At 44.4% G+C, this 27,335-nt stretch overlaps 1 protein-coding gene across 1 annotated transcript in view; it reads left to right on the top strand.

Annotated features, from left to right (window-relative positions):
- The window catches only part of TTI1 (TELO2 interacting protein 1), a 44,883-nt gene that overhangs the window by 2,780 nt on the left and 14,768 nt on the right, over positions 1-27,335 (top strand). Inside the window, exons 2-5 of the mRNA XM_058685568.1 lie at positions 13,753-16,092; positions 20,475-20,684; positions 23,641-23,789; positions 26,393-26,533. Coding sequence (XP_058541551.1) covers positions 13,791-16,092; positions 20,475-20,684; positions 23,641-23,789; positions 26,393-26,533 — 2,802 coding nt within the window. The 5' untranslated portion in view covers positions 13,753-13,790. The remainder of the gene's footprint in view (positions 1-13,752; positions 16,093-20,474; positions 20,685-23,640; positions 23,790-26,392; positions 26,534-27,335) is intronic.

The following is a 27,335-nucleotide window of genomic DNA, read 5'->3' as shown; positions in this document are numbered from 1 at the left end:
AATACTTTGTTTAGGATTTTTGCATCTGTGTTCATGGAGGAAATTTGCAGGCTTTTTATTTATGTATTGTCTTTGTTGGGTTTTGGTATCAGGGTGACAGTGGCTTCATAAAATAGCTGAGAAGATTTCCTCCTCTTCATTTTCTAGAAGATTGTGTATAATTGGTGTTAATTCCTTAAATGGTTGGTGGAAGTTTCCAATGAAACCGTCTGGGCCTGAGGATTTCTTTTCTTTTTCTTTGGTATCTGTCTTTCCCTCTCATCAGTCTTGCTAGAAGTTTGTTGATTTTATTGATCTTTTCAAAGAACCAGTTGTTTCATTGATTTTTCTCTATTTTCTGTTCTCAATTTCATTTATTTCTGCTCTACTCTTTATTATTTTCTTCTGCTTTCTTTGGTTTTATTTTGCTCCTCTTTTTCAAGGTTCTTAAGGTGGAAGTTTAGATTATTGATTTGGGACCTTTTCCCTTTTCTAATATATGTATTTACTGTACATGTAATGTAAATTTCCCTCTCAGCATGGCTATAGCTGTGGCCCACAAATTTTGAGACATTGTATTTTTACTTTCATTTCTTTCTTTCTTTTTTTTTTTTTTTAAGTTTGCTTTGAGAAAGAGAAAGAGAGAAAACGAGCAGGGAAGGGCAGAGAGAGCGGAAGAGGGAGAATCCCAAACAGACTCTGCACTGAGCCTGATGCCGAGCTGGATCTCACAGCCCCGAGATTGTGACCTGAGCTGAAATCAAGAGTTGATTGCTTAACCAACTGAGTCACATAGGCGTCCCTTACTTTCATTCATTTTTATGTATCTTTTTAAAATTTCCCTTGAGATTTCCTCTTTGATCCATGAATTAATTAGAAATGTGTTGCTTAGTTTCCAGGTATTTGGAGATTTTCCTGTTATCTCTGTTACTGAGATTTCTAGTTTAATTCCATTGTGGTTGGGGATCATACTGTATTCTCTGTTTCGTGGTGCAAGATACGATCCATCTTGGTATCTGTTCTATGGTCACTTGAAAGTGTATTCTCCTGTTGTGGGTTGTAGTGTTCTTTAAATGTTGCTTAGATCCTGTTGGTTGAGGTGTTCTTGAGTTCTGTTATCCTTGCTGATTTCCTACGTGTTTTATCAGTCTTTGAGAAGTCACCACCTATGCTTGTGGTGACCACCCATAGTTCTCCTTTCAGTTTTATTCTATTTTTGCTTCACACATTTTGTGGTTGTTTTGTATTTAGCATTTATGTCTTGACAGAATCCGTTGAAGATTGCTGTTTTCTCTATTGGTTTCCCCTTTAATGGTTATAGAATGTCCCTCCCTATCTCTGGTAATTTTCTTTTTTCTGAAGTCTATCTGATGTTGAGATAACCACTCTTGCTTGCTTTTGATTAATGTTTGCATGATAATATCCCTTTTCGTCTGTCCTTTTACTTGCAACCTACCTATATTCTATTTGAAGAGAGTTTCTTGTAGACAGCATAGACATAGGTCATATTTTGTAATCTACTCTGACATTCTCTATTTATTTTTTCATTGGTATATTTAGACCTTTTATATTTAATATAATTATTATGATAGAGCTTAATCTTCCATTTTGTTTTTTGTTTTCTGTTCTGGTTTTTGTTTCTTTATTTTCTTTTTCTAGCTTTCTTATAGGTTACTTGAACATTCTTTGGAATTCCATTTTATTATCACAGCATTTCTGAATGTATCTCTTTGGAACCATTTTAATGGTTCTTCTAGGTATTACATTGTACGTAATTTATCTTTACCAGCACTAGTGAAGGATAGCAGCCTTACTTCCCTTTATGTCTCCTTACCCTCCCCCATTTATAATATAATTGTTGTAAATATTTCCTCTACACGTACATTTAGATGCAAATCAGACAGGGTTACAATTTTTGCTTCAACTATCAAACACAATTTAGAAAACTCAAAAGAATAAGGAAAGCCTATTATATTTATACATATCTTCACATACCATGTTCTTTCTTCCTCCTTGACACAAGTATTCCTTTTTTTTTTTTTTTAATTTAATGTTTATTTATTTTTGAGAGAGAGAGAGGGAGACATAGAATCTGAAGCAGGCTCCAGGCTTTGAGCTGTCAGCAGAGTCCCATATGGGGCTCGAATTCATGAACTGTGAGATCATGACCTGAGCTGAAGTCAGATGCTTAACCAGCTGAGCCACCCAGGCACCCCTAGTATTCCTTTTTTTAATGTGTCCTTTCTGTTGAAAGAATTTCCTTTAGCTATGTTTTTTTTTTTTAATTTTTTTTTTTTCAACGTTTTTTATTTATTTTTGGGACAGAGAGAGACAGAGCATGAACGGGGGAGGGGCAGAGAGAGAGGGAGACACAGAATCGGAAACAGGCTCCAGGCTCCGAGCCATCAGCCCAGAGCCTGACGCGGGGCTCGAACTCACAGACCGCGAGATCGTGACCTGGCTGAAGTCGGACGCTTAACCGACTGCACCACCCAGGCGCCCCTAGCTATGTTTTTTTTAGAGCAAGCCTGATGGTGATAAATTCTTTTAGTTTTCTTTCATCTGAGAATGTCTCAATTTACACTGCACTCCTGATGGGCATTTTGGCTCAGTATACGATTCTGTCTCGATAGTTCTTTTTTTTTTTTTTTTCTTTTTTTTCTCCCAGCACCTGAAAGTTATTGTGCCACTTCTTTCTGGCTTACATGGTTTCTGATGAGAACTCCATTGTCATTCCAATTATTTTTTCTCTATAGGCAAGGTATCATTTTTCTGACTGCTTTCATTATTTCTTTTGTCATTCCTTTTCAGAATTAAATTATGATGTAATTATGATCAGTGTAAATTTCTTTGGATTTATCCTATTTGGGATTCACTAAGCTTCCTGAGTATATAGATGTATGTTTCTTGCCAAATTTGAGGGAGTTGTCAGCCATTATTTCTTTTTTTTTTTTTTTTTTTTTCAGCCATTATTTCTTTGAGTGGTTTCTCAGCTGTGCCCTTTTTCACCTCCTCTTCTGGAACTCTTAGATCTTTTGTTATGGTCCATGGGTCCCTGAGGCTCTTTTCAGTCTATTTTCTTTCAGTTGTTCAGATTAGGTAATTTCTGTTATTCATTTTTACAGCTCATAGGTTCTTTCCTGTGCCCCCTCCATTCTGCTGTTGAACTTGTCTGCTGACCTTTTCATTTGTTATCGAATTTTTCAGTTCTAAAATTGCTATTTATTTTTTTCTTTATATCTTCTATTTCTTTGCTGAGGCTTTCTATTCTTTCGTTTGCTCAGGCAAGTTCAGAATTGCTCATTGAAGCATTTCAATCATGGCTGCTGTAATAACTTTGTCAGATAATTCTCACATCTGTCATCTCAGTGTTGAATGTATTAATTGTCTTTATTCTTTCAGTTTGAGATCTTCCTGGTTCTTAGTATGATGAATGATTTTTGATTGGACATTTTTGCATTATGTTCTGAGTGACACTCTGGATCTTATTTAAGTCTTCTGTTTTAGCTGGCTTTTTCTGACACCACTCTGGCAGAAGAAAAGGGCACCCCTCCCCCCCTTACTGCCAAGTGCCAGTAGAAGTCCAGATTCCTCACTTGGCCTCCTTTGACACCCAAGGGGAAGAGCTCCTCACTACTGTCCAGTAGAAGTAAGAATTCCACTCCCCACTTGGTAACCAGTGCACTGCACTAGGGGGTGGCTTCATTTTCACAGGACTGTAGTGAAAATCATAACTATCCACTAGGCCTCCTCTGACACTACCCCAATGATGAAAGAAAAGAGCATATATTCTTGATGTACACCCTTTTCTAAGCTAAGAGCCACTTTTCTAGAATATACTGCCTACCAAAGAACTTCTTGTCTAGTAGAAGGTATAGGCACATAGTGTTAGTGTAATACAAGGCACTGTTTCACAAGTATTCTGTAGAGGACAGCTGTAAACAAAATGAGCCTAAAGTAATTTCTAGAAGGATTTGTGGGAGGTCTCCTTGATTCCCCTCCTCTACCTTCTATTTTGTATATGCCTTAGGGTTCTATTATATACTCCTCCCTTGCAGGGCTAGACCCTCCAGTTAACTTTGTATCTCCCTTTCCTTGTCAAGAACTTAGCACAGTGAGTGGCACATAGTATATGCTAAGGAAACATTTCTGGGTAGGAAGAAGTAGGAAGCTACAAAATATCACGGTATGCTGGAGGTTTTGTGTTTATCCAGCTTTTTTTACTCATTTTTAAAAAATGTTTATTTATTTTTAGAGAGAGAGAGAGAGAGTGCACATGACCCGGGGAGGGGCAGAGAGAGGGGAGACAGAGAATCCCAAGCAGGCTCCACGCTGTAAGCACAGACCCTGACGCAGGGCCTGACCCCATGAACTGGGAGATCATGACCTGAGCCAGTCAAGATTTGGACACTTAACTGACTGAGCCACCAGGCACCCCTCTTTTACTCATTTATTAAACAAACAGTGAGTGGGACCTGCTTGGCAGACACTGTATCAGATGCTAGGAAAATCACAAGTAACTAAAAAAGTGTACTGTTCAGTTGGAGAGACGCACGAATAAACCAGTCATTTTAACCCATAGCAGTGGTCCCCCAGTGTACTTTGCACACTACTGCCAGATGGATACTGAGCACGTACCCCTTCACCACCTGGTTCTTATTCTTCAGAAGATAGAGTTTGTGTAGAATGTATACAATGCGGGATTCCCATGCCTGGCTGGTCATCAGACTGACCTTGAAAACTTTTAAAATAGTTTCAGAAGATACCTGCCATCTCCTCCACCCCAATATAGATTCTGATTCAGTAGCTCTGGTGTGGGGCCCGGGAATCTGTACTTACATCGCTCCCCCTTGATTCTGATAAGCAGACTGGGGGAACCTCTTGTATGGTAGAAAGTGTGCGTGCAGGCTTGTCACACAGGCTTGTGTCACACAGGCTTGAGGTGAATTCCATGTCTGACATTGCTTGCTGTGTGCCCATGGCATCACTTAACCTCTCTGAGCCTTGTGGTATAGTCAGCTTCTGGATGAGGAACTTTTATGCACATAAAATACCTAGAACATGCCGGGCATTTGGTGAGTTTTGTTCAACAAATATTAATTCTCTTCCGTCTGTCCAGGAACTCGTATTGGCAATTCTCAGGTCTGAACTCCTGTCTCTGGAATCTAAACCCAGTCTTTCTATCCATATGCTTGTTATTCAAAGTTAGAACTTTTGGAGATCATCTTATCTACCAAGTGTATGTTAGGCTGAAAAAACTGAAATTCATGGAAGTCACACAGCCAAGAGTAGAGCCAGGACTAGAATCCAGATAGTCAGATTTGTGTTCTTATTGTGGCCCTGTCCTCGAAACAGCCTATAAGTGGCCTAGCCAAAATCTAGAGCTATGATTGCCTCTTAAGAATGAACCTAGCAAGATCTTCCCATAAAGGATGATGTCATCTACCTGTAGGAATTACCCCAAGAGAAGAAGAATATGGCAGTTTTAACCCAGAATCCAGTTGAGGCGTAGCTGATATTAAAGCTCTACCAATGAGAGAATCAGACCTTAGAATGTGGCTGTTGACTCAGCAGGCATTTATCGAATACCTGCTCTGTGCCAGAAGCAATAAGCAAACATGTCAAGTTATCACTCTTCTAGAGCCTATATTCTAGTGAGAGGAGAGAAACAGTAAACAAATAAATAGTAGATAATCTTGTTTGACGGATGGTGCTAAGTGCTATTGAAGAAAACTAAGTCAGGGAAAGAAGATAGGGAGTGCCAGGGTGGGGAGGAGTGAGGATGGGTTGCAGTTTTCCATAGGAGTGATCAGAGAAGGCGTCACTCAGGATTCACGTTTGAGCAAAGCCCTAAAAGAGATGAGAGAGCAAATCGGGAGGATATATGGCAGAGCAGCAAGTGCAAAGGCCCAGGTGATCAGAATGTCAGTCCTGAATGGTGTGTGGCTCACCTGCTCTGATGGCATCTCTATCTTGTCTTTGCATTTACTAGATGCTTTCACTCTTCTTCCTCCAGGCCTTTGCTTGTAACAGGCATTTTACCTCGAGCAGCCTTCATGCATAGCCCCAAACGTGTAGTCCCTGAATTCCAACACAAATCCTCCTCCCTCCATGAACACTTCACTGTTGGTGTTCATTTTTTTTTCCCCAAATTTCTTTTGTGCTTCCTTCTTTCTCCCTTTTTCACTTCTTGATTGTATGATATAGTAAGTACTCTGTCTACTGTCTTATCCTTGAAGTGTCTGTAAGGCATAGCACTTTGTCCTGTACAGATCGCTCCCATTTGTCTTCACCTGTATGCCATGGCCCAGGGATGGTCCCTGACCCATCCCCATGACAAGGCAGAGAGAGAGGAGAGAACCAGGAGAGGCCGTGGTGGGGAACAGGTTCGCCCATGCACTATAATTGCAGATGTCTTCCCTTGCCTCTTTAGTGACTGCTTTCCACAACCACAGTCTGGGCACACTGAGCTAGGAAGGTAGAGTTGGCCGTCAGCAATCGAGAATTGGTTATTCAGGCTTATGTTTTTTCAGTCCCAGTCTGCCACAGTTGAACTCTGGGTGGTATTCTCTACTCAGCCAGAGAATCCAAAGGCCTCATCCCAGTATCACTTTGGGCCAGAATGCCCCTGGTGCCGTCAGTTACAGCAACAACAAACCTCGCAGTGCCACTTTAAATAATCAGGGTTGCATTTTATAGGAAAAGAATCTGGAACTCCTGAGTCTCTAAGTCTCTAAACAATTCTTTCTGTAATTGACATATTGTCACACAAGTGTGATTTCACGGCCCTCCCATAAAGGTATATGATTGCCTTTTATAGTCGTGTCAAAGTAGCAATTTGGTATACTCTCTTCCTTACAGAAAGCTGGTTTATCTCTTTCTGAGTCTATAGCCCATTCTTTTGAAGCTCTCCAATTGTGATAAATCTTTATCTGTAGAGTACTCCATTAACAGAATGTACCGAAATCTACCCATTCTACTAGAGAAGGGCATTTGAGCGCTTTCTGTTCAGGGGCAATTGTGGATAGTATAATCCAGAATGCATCTTTTGGTATGTTTGTGTACGCATTTCTGTTGGGTGTTTAGCAAAAAGTGAAATTACTAGATCATAGAGCATACGCATGTTCACCTATAGAATGATGCTGCCAAAGAGTTTTGCAAAGTAGTTGTGCTCCTACCAGTACTAAATGAGAGTTCTAGTTGCTTCATTTCCTCGCCAACACCTAGTGTTTTCTTTTTCTTTTCCTTTTCCTTTTCCTTTTCCTTTCTCTTTTTCTTTTTCTTTTCTTTTTTTTTTTCCACCTTAGCCCTTCTGGTAGGTATGCAATATTTCAGTGACGTTTTAAATCGTATTTTCCTGACTAATGATGTTGAGTGTCTTTTTATATGTTGATTAGCCATTTGGACATCCTCTTTTTTGATATGTCTATTCAAGTCCTTTTCCATGTTTCTTCTGGGTTGTCTTTTTCTTAATGACTTATGAAAAATCTTATATTATCAACATGAGTGTTTTGTCAGATATATAGCAAATATCTCCTCACTCTGTGGGTTGTCTTTTCACTTTCTCTCTCTCTCTCTCTCTCTCTTTTTTTTAATGTTTATTTATTCTTGAGACATACACACACACACACACACACACAGTGTAAGCAGAGGAGGGGCAGAAAGACACAGAATCTGAAGCAGGCTCCAGGCTCCAAGCTGTCAGCCCAGACCCTGATGCAGGGCTCAAAACCACAAACCGTGAGAACATGACCTGACCCGAAGTCTGACGCTCAACCAACTGAGCCACCCAGGCGCCCCGGTCTTTTCATTCTCTTAATGATGTCTTTTGATGAACAGAAGTTGTTTAATGTAATCCAGTCTATCAATTTTTTTTATGGTTAGCCCTTTTCTGTATCCTGTTTAAGAAATCTTTGCCTGCCCCAAGATCACAGAGATGCTCTTCTCTGTTTTCTTACAGTTTCTTTACATTTCACATTTGAATCCAGTGTCTGATGGAATCAAGACATATATATTTTTTCACATGGATAGGCAAATGACACAGCACCTTCCATTAAAAAGACTGTTCTTTCCACCAGGTCATTTCAGCATTGCCCTTGTCCAGTATGCAGATCTGTTGTACACGAGGGGGCTATTCTGTTCTGTTAGTCTGTTTGTCATTCTTTATGCTAATAACACACTGACTTTAATTATTATACCTTTACAGTAAACCTTAAAATCAAATAGCGTAAGAAACCACAACTTGCCAGTGTAACTTCTCCTCTTCAAGATTGTCTGTGCCATCAATTTTAGAGCATTATTGTTGCTTTCTACAAAAGTCCTGTTGGCATTTTGATTGGGATTATGATGACTCTAAGCTGGTGGTTCTCATCCAAGGGCCATTTTTACCCTCCGTGGGACATTTGGCAGTTTCTGAGGACATTTTTTGCTGTCACAGCTGGAGTGATGCTACTGACATCTGGGGGACAGAGGCCAAAGATACTAGTAAATATCTTACAATGCATAGGACAGCTTTCGACTCCCAAATAATTATCAAACCCAAAATGTCAATGGTGCTACTGTTGAGAAAGTCGGATTTAATATAATCATTGTTTCAGTTAGGCTTCTGTCTACCCTCTTATTGTTTTGTGTTTGACCCACTGGGTTTGCTTCTCTTTTTTCATTTTTTACCTTTTGCGGGGGGGGGGGGGTAAATCACAAGTATTTATTCTACTTTTACCACTGTCTGAACATATTAAGTATGTATTCTTTTACAGTTCTTTTGGCGCTTTCAGATTTCAACATGCATTCTTGATATGTTACAGTCTGATATAAATTATCTTATCACCTCCTGATACTCCTAGACTCTTAGTGCACATAACTCTTTTTACATCCCCTCCTTTGTAGCTTTTGTGCATTATTGTCGTGCATTTTGGTTTTATATATGTATATATATATATATATATACACTTAAACTGCAACAAACATAAATATTGTTTTGTACAGTTAGTATTATTTTATATCGGTGTGTTCCATTGTTCTTAATTGCCTCCTACATACCCATGTTTCTCTCTAGATTCATTTTCTCCCTTCATTTTTTCCGTTAGTGCAGACCTGATAGCCATGTTTTTACTTGGTTTTTATCTAAACACAGCTTTATTTTACCTTCAGTTTTGAAAGATGGTTTCATAGGGTATAAAATGCAAGATTGGTAGTTATTTTCTCTCCGCACTTTAAAGATGTCATTCTACTGTCTTTCATCATTTCTGTTAAGAAGTATCTATCAGGGCATCTGGGTGGTTCAGTCGGTTAAGCGTCCTACTTCAGCTCAGGTCATGTTCTCGCAGTTTGTGAGTTCGAGCCCCACATCCGGCTCTGTGCTAACGGCTCAGAGCCTGGAGCCTGCTTCTGATTCTGTGTCTCCCTCTCTCTCTGCCCCTCCCTCGCTCACACTCTGTCTCTCTCTCTCTCTCTCTCTCTCTCTCTCTCAAAACTAAATAAAACATTTTAAAAAATTGAAAAAGAAAAAAGAAGTATGTGTCTGTCTTACTGCTCCATTAGTTTTAAGATTTTCCTCTTTATTTTTGGTTTACAGCAGTTTGACTATGATATGTCTGTCTGTGTTCTTCTTTGTACTGCCAACCTGGATTTATTGAGCTTCTTGAACCTGTGGGTTGATCTCTTCCCATGTGCTTGGACATTTCTCAGTTAGTTGTCCCCCAGAAGCAGCCTTCTCTCAGAAGCCATGTATTTTGAGATCTCTGAAAACTGCAGTTTTACCCCCTCAACCTCACATAAACCACATTAAATGCATTATGGTTTCTCTTTCCTCAGTGACAGCCCTCGGCCTGGGCCACACTGTAATCCTGAGCTCATGTTCAGGGTCAACAAATGCAGCAAGGGTAAAAAATAAAAAACAAAAGAAACAGCTATTGACTATTGGCTCACTGAACATTCATCCCTCGCTAGAGTATTCATCCATCTAGTCCCTGTTGTATCCATGACTAGTTATGCTTTAAAAAGTATTTTTGTAGTTTATCTGTTTTTTTCTAGTTGTCAGCAGAAGTTTGGCCTGCCATGCCCTACCACATCCAACTTCAAAGCAGAACGGGCACAATGTTTTTGAGTGCTTGTCATGTGCCAGATGCCCTTCTAGGTTTGAGATATATGATTGCCCAGTGTAAAGTTGCAATGACAGGGGCACCTGGGTGGCTCAGTTGGTTAAGCATCTGACTTCGGCTTAGGTCATGATCTCGTGGTCTGTGGGTTCAAGCCCCACATCAGGTTCTGTGCTGACAGCTCCAGGCCTGGAGCCTGCTTCAGATTCTGTGTCTCCCTCTCTCAGCCCCTCCCCTGCTTCTGCTCTGTCTCTCAAAAATAAATATTTTTAAAAAATAAATAAAGTTGTGAAGACAGACGTATGCATACAAGATAATACAGGGTACTAAACACCATAGTGGCGGTATGCACAGCAGTGACCGTGAAGTAGGAAGGAGGAGGAGAATGTGAAATAGCGCCACCTGTTCAGGAATAGCAAGTTTTGTCATTTTACATGGCTGCAGTTTCACGTGGAAGGGGTGAAGCCCTGAGAGATGAGGTTGCTAAGATAGGTGGGAGCCTGATGGCGAAGGGCCACGTGTGCCTCGGTGATTAGGCACGCTAGGCACGCAGTTGAAGAATTTTAAGCAGAGAAGAGTGATCGGATTTTTGTTGTGCAAAGATTACTTACATGTCAGGGTGAAATGTGGATCCAGGAAGGGCAAGCACATGAGGCCAGGGGCCAGCGAGGAAACAGTCAGTCCAGCATTAAATAGATGGTTATCGTCACCAACAGATTGGAAAGATATTGAAGGGGTAGAATAGATGAAATTGAAGAGAATGGTGGAATTAAGAGGGAGGTGGAAGAAAGACTAAGGTTTCTAGCTCAAGGTGAGGGCTATAAATCCCAAAGGAAGCACAGGAGAGTGGGCAGAGAAGTTTAGTTTGGGATATATTGCGCGTTCCCACTTCGTTAGCTCTATTGCAGTTTGTGTCATATAATCTGAGAACAAAATTCTGCGGGCCCCGGGTTATTTTCTTGAAACTCCTGAGACGAATAAGAGAGATGCAGAGCCCCAGCCCATCACCTTTACTCCATCTTCAGCCAGACCCTCTGATTTTATCTACCTTGTATGCTGGGCTTCCACTTAAACATTGTATTTGAAGAAAGTTTTCCACACTAAAAAAAAAGTTACCAACAAACAGTGTTTCCTTTTTCATTCATCTTCCCATTTTTAGGTCTCTGTTTCCCGTTGTTTGATGGAGCCCTTTCTCAAGTACTGGATCTTCCTTGGGAGGGTATATGGGTAATGCCCTCTCTGAATCCTTGCTTTTGTTCTTGCAGTCTGACAGGTGACTATCTTGGCGGTATATAGGGTTTGGGGGCCACAGTCCTTAATTTGCAGTCAGCAGATACTATTCCGTTGTCTTCTAGTGTCCCTTGTTGCAAATGAGAAAGCCAAAGCAAGTCTTCTAAGTTGTTTGGTGTCTCTTCCTGAAAGCATACCTGATTTTTCTGTCTTTTAGTGTACACGAATTTTACCAGAGTGTTACTAGGTGTGTATCCTTCTGTCTTTTCACTCTCCAGATAAATCTTTCTGCAACTCAGGAAAATGCTTCCGTTATTTATTTGTTTCAGCTCCTCCACCTGGTCCTTTTTCTCCTTCCAGAATTCCCAGCCATTTACACACTGGTTCTCCCAGGTCTGTTCTCCCAGTCTCACGAGTTCCATCTCTTTGTCCTTCTGCTCTGAGTTTTAGAGTAGCTCTACTTCATCTTCCAGGCCACTGATGGAATATCAGTCATTAACCATCTTCTTTTTTTAAAAAATTCCACCAACTGAGCTTTTTTGGTGTGGCAAGTCATGTGCTAAAAATTCTAAGGGATGTCATTCACCTTGTGATCAAGCTTTTTATTGCTTTTATTATTTTTCAAATTAACACAACCCCTTCTGTTAATCTAAGACTTACCACCTCAGAGAGTGCTGTGCCAGCTTTTCCTGCCTCTTGACTCCTGGGTCCCATTAAGTGGTTATCTTCCTTTCCTTCTGTTCCAACTACAGTACCAGAGGGGATGGCCCAGCAGCCTCTGGGTCATCAGCGTGTGGGCCGGTGCCAGTGGGGTGTCAGCAGTCCCAGGCTGAGCCTTCCGGCATCAGTGACCTGAGATAAGGAAGATTTGAGCTTCCTCCCTTCCTTAGCTTCTCGGGGGGGGTCACAGCAACCAGGAGATATCTCCCCCAGTGAGCCTCACAGAGACCAGCTTTGCCCTTTCTTGCGGAAGACCATGGAACTCTGTGGACCAGACTCTTTCTAGGGTTTTAGAGCCTGATTGTTGCCCTGAGCCCTCTCCTGACCCAGGAGGAAAATCTGGCCCTGGCTCGCTCTCTCTGGGCTGAGTAGGTCTTGCTCACACGCTCACCAGGCTCCAATTGCCTGCTAGCCTTGTAGTCAGTGGGGCTCAGGAGGGTTGATTGGATTGGGGACAGGGAGAGGCATCATGTCTCCAGAAGCCCCCAGCAAGTTGAGCCAAAAGAGAGGGAGAGATTGTGAGAGACAGACTGACAGACCCCACCAAACTAGACAATCTCTAAGCCTCCTTCCAGTGCCAGCATTTTACAGTTGTACACATTTATGGTCTCCAGCTTCAGCTCAGTCCTCAGTACCCTTGGGCCACACTTTTATGTCTTCCCAGCATGCTCTGCTTCCCCAGAGGGAACGTTTGAGACTTTTATTTCTCTTCTCAAGCCCTCTGTTTACCTCACTTCTTGTTCACTGCCAGCCCATGACTTTGAATTTCTTCTCACAGAGAAAAGAGATTTTCTGGTATTAAGTTGTTCACTTCCTTCAGCCACCTATAGACCTATCTCCTTTCACTGCCTGCCTGCCTGCCTGCCCTCCATCTTTCCCTCCTGTTGGGCTCTCTTCACCCGTGATTTCTGTAATAGCGCGTGCGCCTGGTTTTCCCGTTTCTTTGGCTACTGCCTTCCGTTTTGTTCTGCCCTTGGTCTCACCCAGCTCTGACTCTTCTCCTATATCACTGGCTGCCGGGGCATCTTCTCAGTGCATAAAGTTGATCATATCAACTTCGGCTTAAAACCTCTCCATGACAAGAACAGACAAAATTAATCCGTGGGGATAGGAGTCAGAATAGAGGTTACCACTGGGCAGGGGAAATAGGAATTGACTGTAAAAGGCCTTGAGGGAGCCTTCTAGGGTGCTGGAAGTATTCTCTATCTTGTTTTGGATAGTGGTTACGTAGATCTCTATATACACAAAAATCCACTGAGCTGTACGTTAAGACTAGTGCGTTTTACTCTGTAAGTGTCCTACCTCGACTTAAAAAAAGATAAAACCTTCCGTGGCTCTCCGTTACTACCACAGCTTAAGATCCAAACTCCCTAGAACAGCCCACAGTCTTATTTATTCCTCCCTCCGGTCTGGCTCAAGCATCTGCCTCCTGTGAAACCCACCCCGGCTTCCCCAGGGTTCGGACATTCAGGGCTTCCACAGTCAGGGTCGTGAGCACGGGCCTGTCCTAACTCTCTGACCGCGTGGTAGCTGTCCGTCTGCTTCCCTCACCGGACCGGGGCCCCCTAAGAAGAGCGGCCGTCTCTCTTCAGTTCCCTCGCCCCCCTCATGCCTTGTGCAGTGCCTGGCACGTAGGCCCCCGCGAAATGTCTGTTGATCGACTGAATGCAGGTGCCCTTTGCATTTGCTTTGAGCTTGACCTTTACTGGGGGTTTTCTTCCTCCAGCCTGCAGGATGCGTCCTCAGTGAGAAGGCCGCTGCGCAATGGCAGTTTTTGACACTCCTGAGGAGGCCTTTGGTGTTTTACGTCCGGTCTGTGTTCAGCTCGCAAAGACACAGACGGTGGAGAACGTGGAGCGTCTGCAGGCACGGCTGCGAGCCGTGAGTGACTCTGCCCTTCAGGAGCTCCAGCAGTATGTCCTCTTCCCTTTGCGATTCACCCTGAAGACCCCGGCTCCCAAAAGAGAGCGGTTGGTCCAGAGCGTGGTGGAGTGCCTCACGTTTGTCCTCTCTTCAACATGTGTGAAGGAGCAAGAACTTCTCCGGGAGCTCTTTTCGGAACTCTCCGCTTGTCTGTATTCGCCCAGCTCCCAAAAACCCGCAGCTGTGTCCGAGGAGTTGAAATTGGCGGTGATCCGGGGCCTCAGCACATTAATGCACTCGGCTTATGGGGACATCATTCTGGCTTTTTACGAGCCCTCCATTCTGCCTCGTTTAGGATTTGCTGTATCTTTACTGTTGGACCTAGCAGAACGGGAGAAATCAAAGCAGATTAAAATTGCCGCCTTAAAATGTTTACAGGTTTTACTCTTTCAGTGCGATTGTCAAGACCATCCGAGGTCCTTGGATGAGCTTGAGCAAAAGCAGCTGGGGGACTTGTTTGCCTGCTTTTTACCTGGAATCTCAATGGCACTGACCAGGGTCATCACAGGAGACTTCAAACAGGGGCACGGCATTGTCGCGTCTTCTCTAAAGATCTTTTACGACACAGTGAGTTTCGTTATGGCTGATGAACAGCTCGAAAGAATCCCACAGGTTCAACCGAAGCCTGCAGTGGAGCACAGAGTAGCAGAGCTGGTGGTTCACAGGGAGGCCAAGTGGGTAAAAAATACCAGCGACAAATTGACCCTCCTTATTAAAAAGATAATCGAGTGTGTTTCAGTCCACCCACACCGGAAGGTGAGGCTGGCACTGATAGAACTCGTCGAAGCCCTTCTTCTGAAGTGCAGCCAGTCACTGGTCGGATCGGCTGGACCCCTTCTGAAGGCTTTGGTGGGTCTAGTGAATGACGAGAGTCCTGAAGTCCAAGCCCAGTGCAGTAGAGTTCTGAGACATTTTGCGGACCGGAAGGTAGTGGTAGGCAACAGAGCCTTCGCCGACATCCTGTCAGAGAACCTGCACTCCCTTGCCACATCTCTCCCCCGCCTAATGAACTCCCAGGACGATCAGGGCAAATTCTCGACGCTCTCCGCGTTACTCGGTTATCTGAAACTCTTGGGCCCCAAAGTGAACTTCGTCCTCAACTCCGCGGCCCATCTTCAGCGCCTTTCCAAAGCGCTTGTCCAAGTTCTAGAACTAGACGTGACTGACATCAAAATCGTTGAAGCGCGGCGCTGGAATTCTGATCAGCTGAGTGCTTCTCCGGAGACCGCGGCCGCGCAGCCATGGAGTCAGATGCAGAAGAGGTACTTCCGCTTCTTCACCGACGAGAGGCTCTTCCTGCTCTTGCAGCAGGTGTGTCGGCTTCTCGGCTTTTACGGGGACCTCTATTTGCTCGTAGATCACTTTATGGAGCTGTACCACGAATCTGTGGTTTACCGGAAGCAAGCTGCCATGATCCTGAATGAAGTGGTTGCGGGGGCTGCTGGGCTGGAGGTGGAGAATCTTCATGAAAAACATATAAAAACAAGCCCAGACGAACTGAGAGAGATCGTGACATCTATACTTGAAGAATACACAAGCCAAGAAAACTGGTATTTGATCACTTGTATCGAATCTGAAGAAGCGGGAGAGGAGCTAACAGTGAAGCAGTCAGGCCTCCGGGCCATCACCTCTGGTGCACACACCTGCCAAGTTCCATCTTTTCCAGCCTTCTCAAAGCCAAGTGCCACTATTTGCTCCATGAACGGCAACATCTGGCAAATATGCATCCAGTTGGAAGGGATTGGGCGCTTTGCGTGTGCCCTAGGAGAAGACTTTCGTTTGCTCTTGATGTCAGCCCTCTATCCGGTACTGGAGAAGGCTGGAGACCAAACCCTGCTCGTCAGTCAGGCAGCTACCAGTGCCATGATGGACATTTGCCGTGCTTGTGGCTACGACTCTCTGCAGCACCTGATCAATCAAAATTCGGACTATTTGGTGAATGGAATCTCTTTAAATCTGCGTCATCTGTCTCTGCACCCCCATACCCCAAAGGTCTTGGAAGTCATGCTGTGGAACTCAGATGCTAGCCTGCTCCCTTTGGTGGCAGATGTGGTTCAGGATGTCTTGGCCACTTTGGACCAGTTTTATGATAAGAGAGCTACTTCCTTTGTCAGCGTCCTGCATGCCCTGCTGGCAGCATTAGGTACATCATTCAGAACCCTTTTTAATGCTGATTTGGGGGAAGGACCAGTATCCTTGTTTTTTGTCCGTGTGTGGTTATGTAATGGAGAACATAATTTGTTTTTTTTTTTTTTTTTTTTTTTTTTTTTTTTTTAATTTTTATTTTTGGGACAGAGAGAGGCAGAGCATGAACGAGGGAGGGGCAGAGAGAGAGGGAGACACAGAATCGGAAACAGGCTCCAGGCTCCGAGCCATCAGCCCAGAGCCTGACGCGGGGCTCGAACTCACGGACCGCGAGATCGTGACCTGGCTGAAGTCGGACGCTTAACCGACTGCGCCACCCAGGCGCCCCAAGAACATAATTTGAATAGTTGTCGGTCCAGTCCCACATGTTACGAGAGCGGTCCACTGCCCTTTTTTTTTTTAATGTTTATTTTTGAGAGACATAGCGTGAGCAGGGGAGGGGCAGAGAGAGGGCGAGGCACAGAATCTGAAGCAGGCTCCGGGCTCTGAGCTGTCAGCACAGAGCCCCATGCGGGGCTCGAACCCACAAACTATGAGACCATGGCCTAGGCCCAAGTCAGCCGCTTAACCAACTGAGCCATCCAGGCGCCCCACTTTTTTTATATACTTCTAATAATCTCTACCATATATTGAGTTCCTGCTCTGTGCAACAGACATAAACCCTGTAGACTAAATGTAAACATCATTTTTATTTTACAGAAAAGAAGAACTAAGGCTCAGTGAGATCCTACTTAGCCAGGGTCACACAGGAAATAAGGAGTAAAGTCAGGATTTATGACAGTTTTGTTCTTTTCAATATACCAAACTGCTTCTGACAATACTTGGAGTTAGTGGTATTTGTGCTGGTGGGGAATAGGAATAGCAGGAATTACTCAGTCCACAGATCAGCTAGAATATTACTGTCCAGTGGAACTTTCTGTGATGATGGAAACAGTTTGTGTATGTTCTATTACAGTAGCCACTAGGCAACATGTGGCTAGTGTAACGGAGGTAGGAATTCTTTCTTTTAATTTAAATAGCCACATGTAGCTAGTGACTACCATAGTAGAGGTCTAGAAACTTTCTTTTAACCTTTTAATTGTATGAGGTGGTTTGAGTTTCTCTCCTTTCTTTTGGTCCTGTTGGGTGTCTACTGGAGGTATTAGTAACCATTAAAATGGCGAAGTTTTGGACTACGAGAAAAAGAACCTCTCAACTAGATAGTCCGTCTTCAAACGAAAAAAACATAGTGAGTTATATACTTGAGTCCCTTTTATCCGAAGACCCTATCTCTAGTATTTATTTCAGTACGAGTAGCCTCCAAAGTAGGTGGGAATGTCGCTGGCCTCATTTTGTCAGCCGAGAAAGCCAAAGCCACGTAAGAAAGTTTGTCACAGCAAGGCAGGCGACTGGAACAGAGACAGCCGTCTGCCCTGTACCTGATGCCATTTCCACTGTTCATTCATTCATTCGTTCATTCACGAACGTTCACATGCCGTCTAAATGTCCTTTTATTCATTCATTCAGTGAAGAGTGCCTGCCATAATGTCAGACACTGCTAAGTAACCAGGATATAGCCGTGAACAAGACAGATAAACTCATGGAATTTTCTTGCTACTGCAAAAGAAATGAAAGACAAGTAAATCATTGAACAAGTTCCCTTTGGATTCTAATGAGCACTGTGAGGAAAATAGGTAACTTGCTGCAAGGGAGCGACAGGGCCAGGTAACTTTAAGTAGAGCAGTCAGGGAGGGCTTCTCTAAGAAAGCAACACTAAAGCTGAGACCCGAAGGCTGAGAAGGGTCCCTCAGTACATACGGAGCTGTCGTATCCTTTTTATGGTTTTTAAGAACATTCAGGCAAAGGGAACTGGTGCAAAGATCTGGAGGGAAGAAAGGGCTTGAGGCCCTCAGAGACTGGAAGAGAGGCCGCTGTGGAGAGAGTGATGCAAGACAAAGCTGGAAGGGTGGGCGAGGGTAAACCCTGCACAGCCTTGGAGACCGAGGGAAGGAGTTTGGATTTTATTTTGCAACCACTCGTAAGTCTGTGTACCGGACTAGCTGCTGGGACGTCACTGTTGACTGGGAAGAACCGGGCCCCTGCCCTCGTGGCAGGCTGGCTGACTGCTTACACATTTGAGACTGTGACTTGCTTCCGCAGTCCGAATGTAGCACAGACTTCCACCTTTAGTACTTCAGGGAACTATACTGTGTGTCCGTCTGAGATTTTAAAAATATATTGAGGGAAGGCCTATTAAATATATCCTCTCAGGAGATATCTCAGTGTGGGCCTTGAAAACTGAATTCCCTTGGATTGCTGATATCTTTGGTCATCGCTAAAGGAGAAACCCTGTGTAGCACTTTTTCTTTTTTTAATGTTTATTTTTGAGAGAGAGAAGGTGGGGAGGAGCAGAGAGAGGGAGGGAGACAGAGGATCCAAAGGCGGGCTGGGCTGTGTGCCGTCAGCGCCCCTATGTGCTGTTGAGCCGCAGTGTGGGGCTCGAACTCACGAACCGTGAGATCATGACCTGACCTGAAGTCGGTGGGAGTGCAGGTGTGGTCTCACAGAACCTCCAAAAGGTCTGCAAAGAACCCCGCACACGTTTTGGGAAATGAAAGTATATCAGGAGGGTTAATTCCTTGGGAGAACTGACTTCGAGGGCAGTACATTTAATCTGGTTGTTGTTTTTTAAGTAATCTATATACCCAACGTGGGGCTCGAACTCACAACCCTGAGGTCAAGAGTCGCACACTCCACTGACTGAGCCAGCCAGGCGCCCCACATTTATGTTTTGGATGGAGAGTTTCAACCTGCTCTCCGAAGAGGTTGCCCCAATTTAAACCCCTATCAGCAAGTGCTGATTTTGGAGAGTGCTAATTTTGCCACGCCCTCGTCCACACTATATTCCGGAGCTTTTTGCTAATCCTTGCTTATCCGATAGGAGAAGAATAGCGCCTTATTATAGTTTAATTTACGTTCAGAGGGAGGTTGAGCTTCTTTTCCTATGTTTAAAAGCCATTTGTGAGCCAAGACTTTAATGTCTGGCACTAGCCGAATGTAGAAATAATCTTCGCAGCACGTCCACTCTGAGTACCGTAAATGCTGGGTCCTGGTTTTAACTTGTTGGGAATTCGATCCCTTAGAGGATACTAGGGCCTGACACCTCTGGGGATGGGGCATTGAAGAAATGGCATGGTTGATCCCTACACATGGGGATCTCTAGATCCTGGATTGAAGGCTCTTACCCAGCATTATCTCTCTGCCGCTCCCACTAGCCTGGCCCTGCCATCTCCCCTGTGTTTTTGCTCCTACTCTGTGCACATGCTCCTTGATGGAAAGGAAATTAGCAGGTGCTAAAGGTTATCGGAGGCATTTTTCCTGCTGTCTGTAAAAAGAGGGTGAAAATTCACACTGGGGTTTTCTTGTTTCTTTAAGTGTTAGAGCCTTTTTTGAAATGAAGCCCAGGGGAACCCCAGGGTACAAGAAGAGTTGAAATCAGAGCTGCTGGGTTAGAGAAGGGTTAGAAGTCCTGAGTCCACCCCCTTTAGCATGCTGTCTTCTGGGGCCCTCCCTGTTGTGGCCCCAGGACATTTCTGCAGAGCCCTAGGGCTCCAGTTTGAAAACCGCTGGCTCAGTTGATGTTTAAGGCTTATTCTGTGGTGACACATCAGAAGTATTGGAGCATCACTGAAGAAGGGAAAGCTTTGGGGAGAAAATGCCAGCCTTTTATATCAGAAATACAGATGTGAGGGGCTGTGTCCTTTCTAAGTCCCTGTAGAGCCTGTCTTCTGCTACTGAGCAGTGCATCTTGTACTCAGAATTTTGTCACTTGCATGTATTCTCCAGTCTAGCATGTTTTTTCATCCAGTATATATTTTGAGCACCTACTCCATGCTGGGCATATTGGATTCCAGTGGCGCTCCATGGAGCATGGAATCTAGTGGGAGATTCAGACCCTAAACAGTAACTCAAGATAAATGTAATTGCAAATCACGGTGAGTTGATGTGAAAGGAAAGAAGATGGTGCTATATAGGAGCCCGTGAGGGACCTAAATTGGATTGGGAAGTCAAGGGATGGCTTTGCTGGGCAAGTCCTCTGTGTATTGAGATGTGAAAGGTGAGTTGGAATTAGCCAGAAGTGACATAGTGGGGAAAGTATTCCAGACAGCGAGAACAGCATCTGCAAAACATTCTAGGGCAGGAAAATACCTGCCACATTGGAGGAATGGGAAGGTGCCCAGTTAACAGGCAACTGGGAGTGGCTGGAAGATGAGGTTGGAGAGACAGAGGGACTAGATCACGTGGGGCCACACAGGCCATGGCAAAGAGTTTATTCTGCTTATAGAGTACCGATGCCTGTTGTCCCTGACTATGGTGATCGTTGTAACACTTTGCTCACAGCCCAGTGGTTCCCAGACACAGGTGATCTTGGGCAACTCCAAGAGCAAAGTGCAGGGGAGGAGGGAAGTCATTGGAGCCAGAGACCGGCAACTCCTGAGAAAGGACTCGAGAATACCACCACAGCGGAAGACATTGAACAATTTTTGCTGAGCTACCTCAGAGAAAAGGATGTGGCGGATGGAAATGTCTCAGATTTGGATAATGAAGAAGGTAACTATTTATTTTGACTTAGCCGTTTTTTTTTTTTTCTTTTTGAAGCAGATTATTATAAGAATGAAATATCATTACAGAAAGTTTGGTACTCAGAAAAGTCTACCAAACCTCTAGATCCTGGATCAACCTCACCATGCTAAACATAAGCATCCTCTTTTGTGTGTGTGTGTGTGTGTGTGCGCGCGCAATCTTATCCCGTTCCTTTTTGTTGCAAACCTATTTTTATATGGTGGTGGCCACAGTTTCAATGCATTATACCCTTTTTGCACTTAGTTATATAATCAGCAACTCTCCACGTTGCTATAGAGTTTTCATGATTAATGTTTTAATAGCTGCTACTAAGTATCCATTCCCCTGTGGCCAGTTCGGGTTGCTTCCAGCTTTTCTCTATAATAAACAGCGCTGCAGTGGTTGGTTCTGTGCACGTGACCTTTTCCCTTTTTTTGCATATTTCTTTATAAATCCCAGAAGTGGGATTTCTGGGTCAAGGATATGAACATTATTTTATGCTTGCCAAATTGCCTTCCAGAAAGGTTGTGTCAATTTATACCTTCCGTTCAGTGGTGCAGGATTAACACTGGTTGTACCACAACCTTGCCAACATTGGCCATTACTCGTTTCACTTCTTGCTAAATTAAGAGGTGAAAAATGTTTCTTACTATTTTGCTTGGCATTTCTTTGATTACAGGTAGGGTTGAACATCTTCCTATATGCTTTTTTTTCCTAACAGTTTTTTTCTTCTGCCCATTGTCTGTTCATATGCTTTGTCTATTTACTTATTAGTGGGAGGAGACTTCAGTGTTTTTCTTACCTATTTATACGAAAAAGGAGAAGAGAGTTCAGGCTAGTTGAAGCTGTGGCCTGTTGTTTTATTCACAAGCTCAATCTGGAGCTTCAGGTCACGGAAGGATTAATAAATTGTTAGAATCTCCTCTGCAAATATAAAATGCCAAGTCATAATGAGCTTGGTGGTCTCAGAACTATCCTAAATCGAACTGAGTCCCAAATTAGTTTGTTAGGTTGGAATTGAGCAGATTTCTTTTTCTTTTTTGGTGATCTCTACTCTGAGACTCTGGTGAACTGAAGCCAGTACTTCCAGGATAACAGGAAATCATAGTTCAATGCAACTAACTACAGCAAGTTCCTTCTAAATAGCAGAGAAGCATCACAGGCCCCAGATAGTGATTTATGCAGAATTGAGTCATTGCCTTCCCTGAGGACAGTTTCCCAATCTGAAGTCTATTATCAGGCCTTTTCTTCTTGGTTTTATTTCTGAAGCCAACCCAGTCTTTGTTCTCCCGACCTGCACCCCATACCCAAACCCAGAAACCCAGAAGGAGAGGCATCATGATCCTTCGTAATCCAGATTTGCCATTCTTGCTGGAAATTCTAGCATTGTCCGTGAATCCATTCTCTCATGATTAGGATCTTCTGGTTCTAGTTGATGTTGGCTAGGAGCAGACTGAATGAATCAACCTTTCTCCCAGTAACGGAAAAATCCACATCCCTCAAATAACATTCTGCAGTAGGTGAATTTCAAACAACATATCCTCCTCTGGGAAGAAAAGCACAGCCTTATCATTCTTATAATTATCATTCATCAAGAACACACCAAACACTTGGCATTATAAAGAATGTCTGGCGTGATGTTGGTTTGACATGTGTTTTTTGTTTTAACCACAATGAAAGCACCTCGCGTACCTGAGGTCCCTTTCTCCAAGAAATCCAAGCACTCTACAGATGCCTTTTCATTTATCTTTGCAGCATCTGGTAGAGATAGTGTGGCCTGTGCTATAAGATTCTGTTTTTTCCAGCAGAAAAAACTGAAACACGAAAGAGTGAAGGGAACGATGTTCAGCTCGGTGGAAATGGGCACAGCTAGTAATGGGGGCTTGGGCAGGGGGAGCTGGGGGCTGTAAGTAGACAGAGGAAACATTTTCCGGATAGGGATTTTGGCCTGGGTTTCATGCAACTCCCACGTCTTTGTTGTTGTTTTAATTTACAAACTTACGCCTATCACATGCGACACAGCACTCTAGGCAATGAAAGAATAATAGCTGGTGACATTCATCGTCTTTAACTCTCTCAACACGCAAATGAGGTGGGCATGCTTTGTACCTTTTTTCCAGATGAAGTAATGCAGGATGAGAGGGTTGCTAATAGGTGTGTAGGCAGGACTTGAACTGACCTCCTTTGACCAGACCCCCTCCCCGTGCATTACATTAAGCTGCCCTGCTATTATCTCTCGTGCAGCATCAGTAAGGTCTGATCTTGGCCGTCAAAAGGTCTTACAGGCTGGTGGAAGACACACGAGTCCTTTAGTCAAAGAATGAACCAAGAGGAAAGAAAGAGTAAAGGACGGAGCAAGGCCAGCCCGGGAGCTGTCCAGCGTCAGAGCTCCAGATTAGAATGTTGCCCTCTTATGTTTTTATCTTAAATATTTATTAATGGAAATTTAGAAAAGAGCAAAAAACTTTGGAAAAAAATTTTTTGGAGAAAATTTGAAATGCTGTATGATCTCATGACCCCATCTCTCTTAGTATTTCATTGTACCTCCTGCTATGCAAAAATGTATATAATAATGCTCCCACTGTGCATGCAATTTTATATGCTGCTTTTCTCTTTTTAACACAATATTCTTTCAAAAACATATTCCCTGGTTGTTAAAGCCCTTGGCAAACACAAATTTGGGGGCCCTCGTGATATGTCATTGTACGGATGTAACCTCCTTGAGCGGCCATGGAGGGGTTTTCCCCCCAGTTTTTAGCAATTATAGTTAATTCTGTGGTGAATATCTTGACTCGTAGCTTGACCCAAATCTTACATGGTTTCCTTAGGGTCGTTTCCTAGACACTTTCCCTTGTGAATGCTGTTCCCATGCCTGAGGTTGGGAGAGTAAGTCAAAGTGGGCATCCCTCATAAAACACTGTCCCCGGTTATGCTTTCTTTCCAGAGGAGCAGTCAGACCCTCCCAAAGGGGACGAGCGTGACACCGGTCCTGATGTAGAGCCACCACTGCCAGTGCAGGTCCAAATAGCCGCAGATGTGATGGAACGCTGCATCCATTTGTTGTCAGATAAACATCTGAAAATCCGATTGAAGGTCAGTGTGCAGCCCTTTCCCTGCGTTTGTGGCAGCAGGACTCGGGTTTGGTCCGGTTGGCAGTGACTGCACGGATGAGCAAGCAGCCGCCCTTATCTCCTGGTCCATGTGTGGTGGCCAAGAGAAGACCTCAGGAAGAATTTATCTGTGGGATGGCAGCCTCACGTCCTTCTGTATCGGCTCAGATGTCAAAAGGGAGCCAAGTCCCCTTTCTGGAATTAAAAACCGCACAGTGCCGTTGGACATTCGTTGAGTCTCCAAGGGAAAGGAAATCATACGCTTTGGCAGGGATATCATTTTCTGAAGCGACTTAATGCGGGATGCAGGTTTTAATCCTTGGGAGTGGTCGTTCTTCCAAACATGACTCTGGCCTCTATCTGTTTCTGTTTCCATTTCACACTTCTTAGTCTTGTATCCTCGTTTGCTGGCAGTTTCCCGAGCAGCATCCCTGTCCCTTAAGTCCCTTAAGCAAGGACTTAAATTGTGCAATAGTGAAACAGGATGGTGGGGTGTGTGGGGGTGGGGACAGGGCTTTCAGAATCACCTGGAAGAAGATCACACAGCCAAGGGAAGACAACGCAGCCTGGCCCGTCCCTTCCCCATTCCCAGGCAGGCCTGAGAAACACAGCTGCTTCAGTGAGTTCCTGTTAGTGATGAGAGCGCATTGCCCTGCTTGGAGTGATGGGCTAGGAAACCCCGATCCAGGATTATCTCACATTTGTTTAGTTCCCCCAGAGACACTTCTTAGCACTCATCTCTTGTTCCATTCAGCAGGTACTCTTTGAGTGCCTACTGTATGCAAGGCTTTATTGTAGATGTCTGGGTGATGCATTAGCAAAGTGTCTTCCCTTTCATAGAGGCTTTGTAGCAGCTATAGCCACACCACAGTTATTGAAATCATCAGCGTTGGAATCAGACCTCCATACTTGAGTTCACATCCCGGCTCTGCCTGTGCAACCTTGGAAAAGTTAATTCACCATTTTAAGCCTCCATTTCTTCTGTAAAATGGATGTGATGGTACCTACCTCACTGAGTTGTTGAGTATAAATATGAAACAGCTTCACACACACGTTCATTCACTTAATGTTTATTGAGGACCGCTACAGGTCAGGCAGAGGGTGTCTAGAAGGATATGAAGCCAGCATTCCTGTCTTCATGGAACTTCCTGTCTCTTGTGGAGAAAGGCAATATACAAACACACACCTATAAGGTATGGAAATCTCTGACGGTAATAAGCAGGTTCTAGGATAGAAAATAGTAATTCACCCATCCAGTGAACTTGCATCAGGAGCCTACTCTGTACCGAACCCTGTTGAATAAGACAGAGCTTATACCCTGTTTTTGACCAAGTCATTGGGGAAGGCCTTTCCTGAGGTGGTGATATTTGAGCCAAGACTTAAAGGCTGAGAAGAAGCCAACTTTCCAAGGGGCAAAGGCGGGGAGATGAACATTCCAGGCAGAAGGAGGAAATGTATATCTTGGAATCAATGACGCCCAACCTAATTTGCCCAGTTAGTGACAGAACTCACACTCAGCCAGTGATGGCAGTGCCGTTTCTGCTGGGCTACTCTGCTCTCCGCTATACGCCAAGGTTTCTCTTATTCTGCCTGCCTGTTCCCTCCGAGGAGCAGGCCCACTTCTGTTCTTTGTTCCTATTCCGGTGTCAGTGTGACCAGCATATAATAGGCACCAGCAGGATTCACCACTCCCATGTTGGCAGACCTCGCTCTGTCTTATTCAGATGTGCTCCTTCCCCTGTGCTGTGAAGGCTGGCCGTCTCGAGGAGGAAGGCCTACAGTGGTCATCATCGTGACCCCTGCCGGCGACACAGAGGCAGGCCAGTGGTCTTCAGTGTGCTCTGAGCTGTGGGAGATCAGGAAACATTTTCAGGGAGGGTGACAAACCCAGTTTGCATTAGGCTACCCCGAGCCTCTCTTCTGAAAGTGGACTTGTATCTCGGCTGCCTACTTGGCCTCTCCATTTAGAAGAAAGAGCATGTGACCTCACCCAACATCTCAGCCTCCTCCCTTCCACCGCTCCTGCCTCATCCAGAGGCGCCTGCACCTGTTCAGTTGCTGAGCCTGACCCCAGGCAGCCCCTTTGGATAGATTCCTCTCTTTATTGCCCCAGTATGGAGTCTATCAGCAGGTGAAGCCATCCCAGGACAGACCTCAAAGCCTTTCACCCCTTGGCCACCACCCTGTGCCTGCATGCCCTCCTCTCAGGGGCACAGTGCCAGCTCCCTGAGGGGCCTACTGGCCTCTCTCTCCCGCTGCAGGTCCCTCTCCCCACTCAGTAGCCAGAATGACCTTTTTAAGACACGAATTGTATCCTGGCACTTTCCTGCTTAAACCATTCTGATGGCTCCCTACTGCACTTAGTACAAAATAAGAAATTCCTAACATGACACCTTCACGGTCCCCCTCTTACCCCTCCTCTGTCATGCCGCACACGGCCCTGCCTTAGTTTCCTAAGCCCTGCAAGCCCTCCCTCCTCGGGGTCTTCCCCGTTGGCTGTTCCCACCTTTAGGAACTTCTAGGAATGCTCTTCCACTCCTCCCGTGACTAACTCCTACTCTGCCAAAATCACATCCTCTCTTTCAGGTCTTGGATGTGCTGGATTTGTGTGTAGTTGTTCTGCAATCCCACAAGAACCAGCTCCTTCCCTTGGCTCACCGGGCCTGGCCCCCACTCGTGCACCGACTCACAAATGACGACCCCCTGGCAGTGCTCAGAGCCTTCAAGGTACGGTGCTGCTGCCCCACCACTGTCAGTCATGGGGGTGGGGGGTGGTCAGCACAGAGCACAGCGGTGTCTTTGGGGATGGTTCTTTTTATCAGGTTGCAACATCACGTACTTTGAAGAAAGTATAGCAAAACAAGAAAGGCACAGAAAAGAAAGTAAAAGTCTCTTATTTTGAATTTGAAGCAGAAGGAACTAGGAGATGAAAAGGGCTGCCGGTATTTATGGAGCACCCACTGTGTGCCTGGCACATCCTCACATACGAACTCCTCTCCTTACAACAACCTGGCAAGGTAGCTACTATTCCCCCCCGTTCTTGACAGAGGAGGAAACAAGCCCAGAGAAGTTAAGGGATTTTCTCAAGATCACACAGCTAGTACGTGATAGAACCCAAATCTGTGAGTTTGTGCCCATGTTCTTCGCACTGCACAGGAGTCCAGGGGAAGGGGCCGAGATTCTAGCAGTGGGCATCCTCCGCCCATCCAGTGACTTGGGGCAAAGCCCAGGACCACTCAGAGTCACGTTGGCCTTAGGACCATGTGTTCTACCTTCCTCATGGTATTGTTGTCAAGGGTAAAATGGGACTATTTGGTGAAATACTTTGGAAAGTTAAAAACCATATATATATGTGTCAGGTATTATTCTCTTGACTTTGTCTTATATCAGCACGTGTATTTTGGCTTATTTATTTATATCCTTCCTTATTCTGGAACGCACGTAAGGCAACCTACAGAAATATATTTATCAGGGCAAGCTAACATAAATTAGGAGTATGTGAGGAAGATAAGGCAAGGAAAAAGGATCC

Source organism: Neofelis nebulosa, chromosome 9 (assembly GCF_028018385.1).
Source record: "Neofelis nebulosa isolate mNeoNeb1 chromosome 9, mNeoNeb1.pri, whole genome shotgun sequence".
In the NCBI taxonomy this organism is placed as follows: Eukaryota; Metazoa; Chordata; class Mammalia; order Carnivora; family Felidae; genus Neofelis; species Neofelis nebulosa.
The sequence above is the reverse complement of the archived record's forward strand: the minus strand, read 5'-3'. Positions and strand labels throughout refer to the sequence as shown.